This window comes from Asterias rubens, chromosome 12 (genome assembly GCF_902459465.1).
Source record: "Asterias rubens chromosome 12, eAstRub1.3, whole genome shotgun sequence".
Classification (NCBI taxonomy): domain Eukaryota; kingdom Metazoa; phylum Echinodermata; class Asteroidea; order Forcipulatida; family Asteriidae; genus Asterias; species Asterias rubens.
The window spans coordinates 16,092,416-16,106,056 of record NC_047073.1 but is presented as its reverse complement, the minus strand read 5'-3'; the positions used below and the strand labels follow the sequence as shown (position 1 = coordinate 16,106,056).

At 40.0% G+C, this 13,641-nt stretch overlaps 2 protein-coding genes across 4 annotated transcripts; one reads left to right on the top strand and one right to left on the bottom strand.

Moving 5' to 3' along the window:
• Positions 1–1,388: 1,388 nt before the first annotated feature.
• Positions 1,389–5,994, bottom strand: LOC117297645 (putative uncharacterized protein DDB_G0281733). 2 transcript variants are annotated; one of them, XM_033780786.1, is made up of 3 exons: positions 5,907–5,994; positions 2,507–4,462; positions 1,389–2,281 (listed from the first exon to the last, which is right to left on the bottom strand). In XM_033780786.1, exons 2-3 carry the CDS (start codon positions 4,455–4,457, stop codon positions 1,485–1,487), a joined length of 2,748 nt encoding a protein of 915 aa, XP_033636677.1. In that variant the 5' UTR covers positions 4,458–4,462; positions 5,907–5,994; the 3' UTR covers positions 1,389–1,484. The 2 variants fall into 2 exon arrangements, with proteins under 2 accessions (XP_033636677.1, XP_033636676.1); XM_033780785.1 differs by having other exon boundaries at positions 1,389–4,462.
• A 1,834-nt stretch (positions 5,995–7,828) lies between these two features.
• LOC117297868 (nucleolar protein dao-5-like) lies at positions 7,829–13,193 on the top strand. Of its 2 annotated transcripts, XM_033781038.1 has the most exons (3): positions 7,829–7,952; positions 8,878–10,842; positions 10,930–13,193. In XM_033781038.1, the coding sequence occupies exons 2-3, from the start codon at positions 8,883–8,885 to the stop codon at positions 13,125–13,127; spliced, it is 4,158 nt and encodes a 1,385-aa protein (XP_033636929.1). In that variant the 5' UTR covers positions 7,829–7,952; positions 8,878–8,882; the 3' UTR covers positions 13,128–13,193. The 2 variants fall into 2 exon arrangements, with proteins under 2 accessions (XP_033636929.1, XP_033636928.1); XM_033781037.1 differs by having other exon boundaries at positions 8,878–13,193.
• Positions 13,194–13,641: the final 448 nt, after the last annotated feature.

Genomic DNA, 13,641 nt, shown 5'->3' with positions numbered 1-13,641 from the left:
GTGGAAGGTAATAAATCGGCCGGGACTACTTTAGCTTTTAATGGATCATTGCTAATTTCAATCTGCGGAGTGAGTTCCCAAGTGGTCTAAACGTATTGCATAGTGCACCACAGCACCTTATAAACTATTACATGGTGCTAAGGATTAGGTCTCATAATTCAAACTTCGCCACATTCACTTTTCAGTATACATACCGTGCGCTTTGTATCCTTTAGCAAAATGTGCGTTATAAATAAGTTAATTGAAATATTATTATTGACTTTCCGACTAGCTTGCTCTTGTAAACTGTTCAGGGTTAGGGTCAGTATTAAGAGGCAAAGTATATATCTGGTTTCGTGAACAGTTCGATTGTTTCGGTTATAAATTTTAAGTTTATAATTTCGTATAAAATTAGTTTCATATAAATGTAGATATATACAATAAAACTAAACTGAAAACTTTATTTTAAAACTACTTTCGAATTATCCTGTTTCTCAAACTGATTTATACTACCAAAATGTGCTGTAGGCTTCATAGCAAAGTTGTAATTGCCTTTACTTTTCGGAGTGACTACCAATCGTACACCTTCCCTTAAAATCACTCTTCGAAGTCCGTTGGTATCTGGGCACATGGGAAAAGGAACTTTGAACAGGTTAAAGTGGAAGTTACCCATTAACCAATCTGTGTGTGGCATTCTATAAAGCTAGATATTTAATCTTAGTAATCATAATTGAATACATAAACTTTGGGCCAAAGTTTTTACTGATGCACCATTATATTATCAAACTATTTTAACTGAATAACATTTAATTTAACTCATTTTTGTAAACATTTACAGCTAAAACTGAGATTAACAACAAATTAAATTATGAACCAAAGGTTTTCCACTATTCATTTGCAGCGACCATTATTTCTTTGTTTTATTGGTTACCAACCGAAATCGATGTGAGTAAAGTTTTGTTTTGTATCTCTCTAATGCTTGCCCATATCCTCGTTTCTCACTGCTACTCTTTGCAAATAAATGTTAACAATTTGATTTACCTTTGCCTGTTACCATTCCTTTGTCGTTGAGCTTACTGAACGGGGATGTGCGGACTGAAGACAAATGTTAAGTCGTGATCATCTTAATTCATGTCTTTCATCAATCTTATAACCATCCTCCTTACTGTCTTCACTATGATCTTCATCATGTTCATCTTTATAAATAAGAGAACTACCATGATCAAAGAGATCGTGCATTCCACTATTCTCATAACCATCCTTACTGTCTTCACTATCATCATTATCACTATCCTTCTTCGTCATCTTCATCCTCTTCATCAAGAGGACTACCATAATCAAGGAAGTCATCATACATTGAATCATTCTCATAACCATCTTCATCGGTGTCTTCACTGACATCATTATCACTATCCTTATCTTCATCATCTTCATCATCTTCATCATCTTCATCTCCATAAACAAGAGGACTACCACGATAAAAGAAGTCATACCTTGAGTCATTCTCATAAACCACCCTCCTCACTGTCTTCACTTTCACCATTATCACTATCCTTATCTTCACCATCTTCATCTTCTTCATCTCTATAAACAAGAAGACTACCATTATCATTACAGTCTTCACTATCACCATTATCACTATCCCTACCTTCATCATATTCATCAGCTTCATCTTCTTCATCATCTTCATCTCTATGAACAAGAGGTCTACCACGATCAAAGAAGTCATACCTTGAATCATTCTCATAACCATCCTCCTCACTGTTTTCACCATCATCAATATTATTGTCCTTATCTTCCTCATCTTCATCATCTTCATCATCTTTATCTCCTTCATCATCTTCATCTCTATAAACAAGAGGACTACCACGATCAAAGTAGTCATGCCTAATTGCATCAATCTCATAACCATCCTCATTACTACATTCACTATCAACATCACTATCCTTATCTTCATCATCATCTTCATCATCTTCATCATCTTCATCATCTTCGTCATCTTCATCTTCTTTATCATCTTCATCTCTATAAACAAGAGGACTACCACGATCGAAGAAGTCATACCCTGAGTCATTCTCATAACCATCCTCCTCACTGTCTTCACTTTCACCGTTATCACTATCCTTATCTTTATCATCTTCATCATCTTCACCATCTTCATCTCTATAAACAAGAGGACTACCATTATCATTACAGTCTTCACTATCACCATTATCACTATCCCTACCTTCATCATATTCATCAGCTTCATCTTCTTCATCATCTTCTTCATCATCTTCATCTCTATAAACAAGAGGACTACCATTATCCTTACAGTCTTCACTATCACCATTATCACTATCCCTACCTTCATCATCTTCATCATCTTCATCATCTTCACCATCTTCATCATCTTCATCTCTATAAACAAGAGGACTACCATTATCATTACAGTCTTCACTATCACCATTATCATTATCCCTACCTTCATCATATTCATCAGCGTCATCTTCTTCATCATCTTCATCTCTATAAACAAGAGGACTACCACGATCAAAGAAGTCGCACCTTGAATCATTCTCATAACCATCCTCATTACTACATTCACTATCATCATCACTATCCTTTTCTTCATCATCTTCATCATCTTCATCATCTTCATCTTCTTCATCTCTATAAACAAGAGGAATACCACGATCAAAGTAGTCATGCCTTGCATCAATCTCATAACCATCCTCATTACTACATTCACTATCATCATCACTATCCTTTTCTTCATCATCTTCATCATCTTCATCTTCTTCATCTTCTTCATCATCTTCATCTCTATAAATAAGAAGACTACCACGATCGAAGAAGTCATGCCTTGCATCAATCTCATCCTCCTCACTGTATTCACTATCATCATTATCACTATCCTTATCTTCATCATCTTTATCATCTTCATCTTCATCATCTTCATCTCTGGAATCAAGAGAACTGCCATGATCAAATAATTCAAGCCCTGCCTCATTCTGAGAACCAAGTTCGGGAATTGGCTTTCTGAAGAAGCTGAAAAGCGGTTGGCTTTCGGAAGTTGATTTTTGGAAGGCTCTGCCTAGAGAAAACTGATGTTCAGCTCTGCCTAGAGCAAACTGGTGATTGAGAGTTGGCCGTTGATTGAAGGAGCTGCTTGAAGTAGATTGGTGTTCGGAAGTTGGTTTTTGGAAGGCCCTGCCTATAAGAAACTGATGTTCGGCTCTACCTAAAGGAAACTGGTGATTGAGAGTTTGCCGGTGAAAAGAGCTGCTTGAAGGTTCGATTTCGGAAGTTGAGTTTTGGAAGAGGCTGCTTGAAGAAGTTTGGCTTTTGGTGGGTGAATTTTGGATATTGCTACCTGAAGGAAACTGATGTTGTAGAAAATGCCGATAGAGGGGGTAGCTTTGAGTAGGCTGACGCATTGGAGCGTTGATGTAGGGATAATTTGCCCCAAAAGACTGTTGATTAAAGGGCAGTGGTGGTGGTTGAAAGCTACTACGTAAAGGCTGATGTTTAGCTGGTTGAAAGACGCTGTCATTCAAGGTGATTCTCGACTGAAGATTGCTGACGCCATTTTGTCTTGGTATGTTTTTGCGGAATAACCGAACAATCACATCACAGCTACGCATTGGACTAAAATCTAGATTCTGGCAGAAGTTCCTAATAGTAACCGAGTACGAACCAAAAGGCATATTTGGTTTACCATGAAATTGAAATATCAAGTCAAGACCAGCAGGGGAAGCAAATTGCTGCTCAAAACCATCACCTGGGTAGTTGTTGTCAATAAACAACACCAAACAACCGTGCTTTAGCTCATTGAGAATAGAACGCAGTAATTCTCTTCGGTTTGGGTCAGTTCGGAAGAATGCTGAAACTGCTGAGTAGGATTTGACAAGCGTAAGTAGATCTACATCTCTGATGAAACTGATGACATCACTTGGAAGTCTTGTATCTCTGACGAGGTCACATCTCTTGTAGGTCACCTGGAAATCATCTGGTAGATTTTGGTAAATAATATCCCAAGTGAGTTTCCAGTTTGGGAACAAATCCAGAACAAGGCAATGGAGCGACGAAGGAAAGAGGTTTGTATCTCGAAGGAATTTAGTGAGACCAACTAGGTCTGAGCCTGGCCCACCACCAATACTGCACGTCTTCATACTCTGCTTGTATTGCAACGTTTTTGAGATCTCAGTCAGGTTTTGATGAAGAGAGTGATGCACGAGGTAACAGTGATGCATAAAGTACAGAAAGACATAGGCGCATCGGTTAGCAGCGTCATTCCAATCCGATCGGTAGTCAGAGCTTGAATGAGACAGCCCTGTCCTGTACATCTGAGAAATTCGTCTTACAGACTCTCTAACTTGATCGTACTTAGAGACACCATCGACTTGATTAAGAAGGCCATCAAGGGTTTTTGTCAATACACGTCGGAAGATATCTGCTGCATTTGTTGGTGGTGTTTGAATACCGTTCCAATCCATTCTGTCTGTAATATAATTCATGCAAAGTACAGGATTATCCTTGTCACAAGTGAACTTGAAGGAAGCATGAACACTTCGAGTCTTTTATAAAGAATACAATGTAAACATTTATACTTGTCTGTGATCGGAAGTCTTTAAAGACACTGCACACTATTGGTAATTGTCAAAGACCAGTCTTCTCACTTGGTGTATCTCAACATATGCATCAAATAACAAACCTGTGAAAATTTGAGCTCAATTGGTCGTCGAAAGTGCGAGATAACTATGAAAGGAAAAAAAAAACCTTGTCACACGAAGTTGTGTGCTTTCAGATGCTTGATTTCGAGACCTAAAATTCTAAATCTGAGGTCTCGAAATCAAATGTGTGAAAAATTATTACATCACTTCAGAGGGAGCCGTTTCTCACAATGTTTTATACTATTATTGAGGTTTTATGCTAATAATTAATTTGAGTGTTTTACCAAAAGTGTCCACTGCCTTTAACACATAGTGTGTTACGGTTTACTGGTTGCATTAAACCTTTTTTCTAATTACTCTTTAAATGAATGTAGTTGCAATCCTATTTTCCCTGACTCCTAGCAGAATACCCTCAGGAATATAATTTAAAGTTTGAATGGCCTGGACAAGCTCGTTTACCCGCTGTTTTTTTACAACATATAGACTGATCCGCTGTTTGTAAAAACTTCCCCAATGACTTGAACTCAAACGCGCCTTAGTCTTCCATGCAGTTATAATCTTGTTTGACATACCTGAGCCAACCCAGGCAAATATTCATGGGTCCGCCCCTGGAATGGGAAATACAACCTCTAAACCATCTGAAAGACCATGGGTTGCTAAGGTTAGTTTATCCCTCAGTATATGACTTTAGAGGGGGCTAATTGGCAGTTTGTTTATGACGTCCAAAATGTACCGTAAACTGAAGCGAGTAGCATGGCTACACATGGAGGGCTACATAACAAGGGAGTCTGGGGGGGGGGGGGGGGATTTGTGAGCGCGAAGCTTCTAAGACGTTGGGGTCGTGACCCAGATTGTGCATATATATAGGTGCTCTATGGTGCAATCTAAGGCCTCCTTAGGCTAGCGGTATAATTCGAGAAGGAAAAAAACAACTTCCAAATTTGAGCTGTACAAATTGTGCCTTTCTGATTTGGATAATAACAGTTGATACAAAACTGCTTTTGGTGTTATCCCATTGAGGGTTGATTGAGTGATGGAGATTGGCTATAAATATTTGCTTTGCCGATAATCTTCTACAGTCGATTTCCCAACTAAGTTGTTATTAACACGTTACATTACTACCAGGAGTCCATTATGTGGGATAGAGCAAGCATTACAGTATTTCATAGAACTGAGAATGAATAAACAATTTGGATTTGGATTAACTTCCAAATTAAACATATTTAGGGGCAGTTTAGTTTTTTTTTTCACCATGCTGACTCAGAAACCTACCTTTATATTCAGTTGGCTTTGCTTTAGAGCTTTATTCTTGAATAAAATACGAAAATTATGAAGTCCAGCAGCAGGAAGCTCTCGCATAGGAATATTGCTCAATGAATGTAGGGTATTCCCCTGTACGCAATGCAACGCTGTTTGTTTACATTTCACTAGCCAGTAGAGGGCGCTTGACATTTCAAGTTCATATTGAGTTGGAAAAATAATGTGCGATTGTAATAAACGGACAATCGCAGGGGAGAAAAGAAGAATTATAAGTATTAAGAAAAACGAGAAAAAAAAGAGGCCGAAAGAAACTAAATTATGTATTATTATTTGGCTAAACATCTCTACAACTGTTTTTTATAAAAGCTAAACGAGCAATTAACTAAAAAATGTGTTTTCGGTGTATACTGGCTACAGTACTAGCTGCCCATTATAACACTGCAGGAACTGGAGTTATATCAAATGTACACCCGTGGGTGTTGTCACATACTGAAGAAAGAACCACAATTAAGACAAAGAATTAAAAAAAAAACTAATTTATTCTGCAATAGAAATGACATTTTAACACCATTTATATTATAATAATTTTGATTCTCTCTTGTGTATGTATGAAAACACATGATGTCAACTTTAACACTAAGTTTTTGTATTGTGAAAAGTTTTTCGAAGAAAAATGTCTAAACCCAATTGATAACTCATAGATCGGGGACTAAAAGTGTACAGATTACTGCTGTTCATGTAAGATAAGATAAGATAAGATAAGAACTTTATTATCCCACACTGGGAAAATTAAAACTGGCCATGATTCAAACAGTACAGAAAAAAACACTACAAATTGTATAACAATAAACAAACAGATTATAAGATAATATAAGAATATCAGGTATAAAAATATGTATCTTGCATGGTTTAAAAATTATGCACAGCAATATTTATATACAAGGTAGGCATGCAACTTGTCTTTAATTGGTGCTGAAAGGAAGTAAGTCATTTAAAAACAATCACTGCTTCCTGTATACGCTTGTTACCCTTATTAACGCACATCGAGTGAGTATTTGTCATATCATACTCAAACCATAATAAATATACGAATAATCTATATTATGCAGAGCTTTTAATGCTTCTCTCTCGTAAACGTTTAGGACGCAAAACACGTCGTGTCATGCAAACCACTATTAACGTCCCTGGTGTTTGTTTAACTCAGTCTCAATAAATAAGTGTTTGCGGTAACACTGTTTATTTTTGTCTATACCGCGGAGTTGATTTTCGGGAGACTTCTCAGCTTTGAAAATAACAGTCCTGGGGTGGATTTCACAAAGGTAGTCCTAACTTAGGACTAGTCCTAGGCAATGCTAAGAGATAGGACTGGTCCTAAGTTAGGACCAGTAACTCATCCTAAGGACTGGTCCTATCTCTTAGCATTGCCTAGGACTAGTCCTAAGTTAGGACTACCTTTGTGAAATCCACCCCTGCTTTTTGAACCCACTACCTGGGCGGAACTCGGTAGATCAGCGGCTGGGACTACTACTTTAGCTTTAAATTCACTACCCGCGGAGTGAGTTCTGATTCAATGGTTCTCTATTTAATTTTGTAGCCCACTTATATTGCACGCATATAATTTATGACACAACTGTATAGTGACTTTAGACTTGTGGACAAGTCGTAAATGGTCCCGCGCGGTGAGATAGTCGAGTTGTGGCGGTGCTATATAACGAGATCACTGCTCTCACGCGAACTGCTGGTTGCCGACTTCGATAGACCGTATAGTGACAGCAGTAGTAAAATACCGCGGGCATCGCGGGGAGAATCGGAACGCTATCACCGCAACAGACATTTAACGACTTGTCCATAAGTCTATGACCTTTCAGGACTCCGTGTCTTATTTATGTTTAGATAAAGGGGAAAACCCTTCATCGATGAGCAATATTGTGCAAGAGCTTTGTGTTCTGGACTCTCCATGCTATATTTTTTTCCCGTGGATTTTGTCAGATTTTGTCAAATGAGTTGTCCGTATTTTATTCTGAAATAAAGATCTATCAAAGAAAACCCAGCTAAAAGGTAAGTTTCTTAGTCAGCGCATGGTGTTTAACAAAAATACAAACTCGGCCAAAACATTTTTAATTTTGACGTTCTGTATAGCCATCTTAGATTTAATCATGATACAATAAACATACTCTTTCTCAAGTATCAGTCTCTCGCTTGATGTAATAAATATCATCTATGACCAACATAGTTTACTCTATGTACTAGAAATACTGTGTAGATTTTGCTATTGTTAAACTGATGACTGCTCTCAGTCAGACAACCATATGTTCCAAAAACCCTTAAAGACACGGGACACTATTGGTAATTGTCACAGATTAGTCTTCTCACTGGATGTATCTCAACATTATGCACAAAATAACAAACCTGTAAAAATTTGAACTCAATTGGTCGTCGAAGTTGCGAGATAGTAATGAAAGAAAAAACACCTTTGTCACACGAAGTGTTTTATACTATCAACCTCTCCTTATTATCTCGTTTCCAAGTAAGGTTTCATGCTAATGATAATTTTGAGTAATTATCAATAGTGTCCACTGCCTTTAAAGCATGCAACTCACGGCAATTTAAATTTTTGTGCCCGACAGTTTTTATGCCCACAAATTTGAATATGAAAAGCGTTACTATAGTTACGCTTCCCATGTATTCTTTTAAGGAAGTATTCTTTCGACACGTCCATTAATTCAAAATTGTCAGTAATCTCACAAACGCGCCGACGTTTTGAAATGATTAATAAATCTACATTAATTAAAATAGGCATATAGTTTAAACAATCGAACAGTTCTAAAAACCACAGGTGTACTTTGCAGTTAAAGACTCCGGTTCCAGGCATTTTAAGTTATCTCTAAACAGTATTACTGTAAGAATCGAAGTGTTCAATGCTTCCTGCAAGTTCACTTGTGACAAGGATCTAATGATGTACATTGCATGAATTATATTACAGACAGAATGGATTGGAACAGTACTCAAACACCACCTACAAATGCAACAGATTTCTTCCGACGTGTATTGACAAAAACCCTTGATGGCCTTCTTGATCAAGTCGATGGTGTCTCTAAGTACGATCACGTCAAACAGTCTGTAAGAAGAATTTCTCAGATGTACAGGACAGGGCTGTCTCGTTCAAGCTCTGACTACCGATCGGATTGGAATAATGCTGCTAACCGATGCGCCTATGTCTTTCTGTACTTTATGCATCACTGTTACCTCGTGCATCACTCTCTTCATCAAAACGTGACTGAGATCTCAAAAACGTTGAAATACAAGCATAGTATGAAGACGTGTAGTATTGGTGGTGGGCCAGGCTCAGACCTAGTTGGTCTCACTAAATTCCTTCGAGATACAAACCTCTTCCCATCGTCGCTCCATTGCCTTGTTCTGGATTTGTTCCCAAACTGGAAACTCACTTGGGATATTATTTACCAAACTCTACCAGATGATTTCCAGGTGACCTACAAGAGATGTGACCTCGTCAGAGATACAAGACTTCCAAGTGATGTCCTCAGTTTCATCAGAGATGTAGATCTACTTACGCTTGTTAAATCCTACTCTGCGGTTTCAGCGTTCTTCCGAACTGACCCAAACCGAAGAGAACTACTGCGTTCTATTCTCAATGAGCTAAAGCACGGTTGTTTGGTGTTGTTTATTGACAACAACTACCCAGGTGATGGTTTTGAGCAGCAATTTGCTTCCCCTGCTGGTCTGGACATGGTATTTCAATTCCGAGGTAAACCCAATATGCCTCTTGGTTCTTACTCGAATACTATAAGGAACTTCTGCCAGATTCTAGATTTTCGTCCAATGCGTGGCTGTGATGTGATCGTTCGGTTATTCCGCAAAAACATACCAAGGCAAGTTGGCGTCAGCAGTCTTCAGCCGAGAATCCCCTTCAATGACAGCGTTTATCAACTAGCTCAACGTGAGCCACTACATGACACCTTTCAGTCACCATCACCGCCCTTTCAACAACCCTTATCTTCTGGGATAATGTATTCCAACATCAACGCTCCATTGCGTCAGCCTAATCAAAATAACCCCCTCTATCAGCATTTTCTCCAACATCAGTTTCCTCCGGGCAGTACTATCCAAAATCCACCCACCAAAAGCCAAACTTTATCAAGCAGCTCCTTCGGACAACCAATTTCCCAACATCGGGTTTCTCTAGGAAGCAGAGCCTTCCAAAAATCAATTTCCGAAAGCCAACCTTTAAGCAGCTCCTCCCAATGGCCAACTCCCAAAAATCAGTTTCCTGCAGACGGCGCCACCCCACCAACAACTTCCAAAATCCAACCTTCCTCAAACAGCTCCTTGAAAGGACCATTTCCCCAAGGTCAGTTTTGTCTAGAGAGCACCATAATAAAATCCACAAGCCAACCCTCTTCAGACATCCCCTTCGGACAACTTACTCATAAACCTCAGTTTTGTCCGGACAGGGCCATCCAAAAGACAACTTTCAATAGCCAACCTTCTTTAAACATCCCCTTTGGACAACCTACTCCCAAACCTCAGTTTCGTCCGGACAGGGCCATCCAAAAGACAACTTTCGACAGCCAACCTTCTTCAAGCATCCCCTTCGGACAACCTACTCCCAAACCTCAGTTTTGTCCGGACAGGGCCATCCAAAAGACAACTTTCCAAAGCCAACCTTCTCCAAGCAGCCCCTTCGGACAACCTACTCATAAACCTCAGTTTCGTCCGGACAGGGCCATCCAAAAATCAACATCCAAAAGCCAACCTTCTTCAAGCATCCCCTTCGGACAACCTACTCCCAAACCTCGGTTTCGTCCGGACAGGGCCATCCAAAAGCGTTTCAAAAGCCAACCTTCTTCAAGCATCCCCTTCGGACAACCTACTCCCAAACCTCAGTTTCGTCCGGACAGGGCCATCCAAAAGCCTTTCCAAAGCCAACATTCTTCAAGCTTCCCCTTCGGACAACCTACTGCCAAACCTCAGTTGCGTCCGGACAGGGCCATCCAAAAGCCTTTCCAAAGCCAACCTTCTTCAAGCATCCCCTTCGGACAACCTACTCTTCAACGTCATATTTCTCCAAGCGGCACCATCAAATATCCAACCAGTCAACATCATAGTAATCTGTCATTCAAGATTGATTGGGCATGTCGATTGAACTGTCATCAGGGGACAGCACATGCTACACCATCTATTCACGATGACAGCGACAACAGTAGAGAAAGTGATGAGCAAAGTATTAAGGGCGAAAAATATATTTTGGATTCTGCAAAAAGGCATCAAAGTTTCGACGACGAAAACGATGACAACGACATCGATAGTGACGACGACGGGGTTGATACTGAAGACAGTGATATCGCCTATTCAAGCATCCCCTTCGGACAACCTACTCCTAAACCTCAGTTTCGTCCGGACAGTGACCAAAAGACAACTTTCAACAGCCAACCTTCTTCAAGCAGCTCCTTCGGACAACCTACTCCTAAACTTCAGTTTCGTCCGGACAGTGCCCACCAAAAGACAACTTTCAACTGCAAACCTTTTTCAAGCATCCACTTTGGACAACCTACTCCTAAACCTCAGTTTCGTCCGGATAGAGCCATCCAAAAGACAACTTTCAACAGCCAACCTTCTTCAAGAATCCCCTGCGGACAACCTACTCCTAAACCTCACTTTCGTTATGACATCGCCACCCAAAAATCAACATCCAAAAGCCAACCTTCTTCATGCAGCTCCTTCGGACAACCTACTCCAAAACCTCAGTTTCATTCAGACAGCGCCATCCAAAAATCAACATCCAAAAGCCAACCTTCTTCATGCAGCCTCCTCCAATGGGCAACTTCCAAACCTCAGTTTCATTCAGACAGGGTCACCCAGAAATCAACATCCAAAAGCCAACCTTCTTCATGCAGCCTCCTCCAATGGGCAACTCCCAAACCTCAGTTTCATTCAGACAGCGCCACCCAGAAATCAACATCCAAAAGCCAACCTTCTTCATGCAGCCTCCTCCAATGGGCAACTCCAAAACCTCAGTTTCATTCAGACAGGGCCACCCAGAAATCAACATCCAAAAGCCAACCTTCTTCAAGCAGCTCCTTCGGACAACCTACTCCTAAACCTCAGTTTCGTCATGGCATCGCCATCCAAAAATCAACATCCAAAAGCCAACCTTCTTCATCCAGCCTCCTCCAATGGGCAACTCCCAAACCTCAGTTTCATTCAGACAGCGCCACCCAGAAATCAACATCTAAAAGCCAACCTTCTTCATGCAGCCTCCTCCAATGGGCAACTCCCAAACCTCAGTTTCATTCAGACAGCGCCACCCAGAAATCAACATCCAAAAGCCAACCTTCTTCATGCAGCCTCCTCCAATGGGCAACTCCAAAACCTCAGTTTCATTCAGACAGGGCCACCCAGAAATCAACATCCAAAAGCCAACCTTCTTCAAGCAGCTCCTTCGGACAACCTACTCCTAAACCTCAGTTTCATTCAGACAGTGCCATCCAAAAATCACCTTCCAAAAGCCAACCTTCTTCAAGCAGCTCCCTTGGACAACCTACTCCTAAACCTCAGTTTCGCCTGGACAGGGCCATCCAAGAATCAACTTTCAATTGCCAACCTTCTTCAAACATCCCCTTTGGACAACCTTCTCCCAAACCTCAGTTTCGTCCGGACAGGGCCATCCAAAAGACAACTTTCAAAAGCCAACCTTCTTCAAGCATCCCCTTCGGACAACCTACTCCCAAACCTCAGTTTCGTCCGGACAGGGCCATCCAAAAGACAACTTTCAAAAGCCAACCTTCTTCAAGCATCCCCTTCGGACAACCTACTCCCAAACCTCAGTTTCGTCCGGACAGGGCCATCCAAAAGACAACTTTCAAAAGCCAACCTTCTTCAAGCATCCCCTTCGGACAACCTACTCTTCAACGTCATATTTCTCCAAGCGGCACCATCAAATATCCAACCAGTCAACATCATAGTAATCTGTCATTCAAGATTGATTGGGCATGTCGATTGAACTGTCATCAGGGGACAGCACATGCTACACCATCTATTCACGATGACAGCGACAACAGTAGAGAAAGTGATGAGCAAAGTATTAAGGACGAAATAGATATTTTGGATTCTGCAAAAAGGCATAAAAGTTTCGACGACGAAAACGATGACAACGACATCGATAGTGACGACGACGGGGTTGATACTGAAGACAGTGATATCGCCTATTGGTAATTGTCAAAGACTAGTCTTCACAGTTGGTGTATCTCAACATATGTATAAAATAACAAACCTTTGAAAATTTGAGCATAATCGGTCGTCGAATTTGCGAGATAATAATGCAAGAAAAAAAACCTTATGTCACAAAGTTGTGTGCTTTCTGATGCTTGATTTCGAGACCTCAAATTCTAAACTTGAGGTCTCGAAATCAAATGCATGGAAAATTACTTCTTTCTCAAAAACTACGTCACTTCAGAGGGAGCTGTTTCTCAGAATGCTTTTTACTATCAACCTCTCCCCATTACTCGTAATAAAGAAAGGTTTTATTATTATTTTTAGTAATTACCAATAGTGTCCACTGCCTTTAATCTGAAGTAATTGAAGCAAGGCTTGAATTCATTGATGATGGTAGTCACCTTGATTAAAGAGATGAAAATGTTGAAGATATTTTTATTACTATTATTATTATTTATTGGTTTATTTCATAAAAAACAGTAAAAAGTAATGAACAGTTTGACCCCCCAAAAAG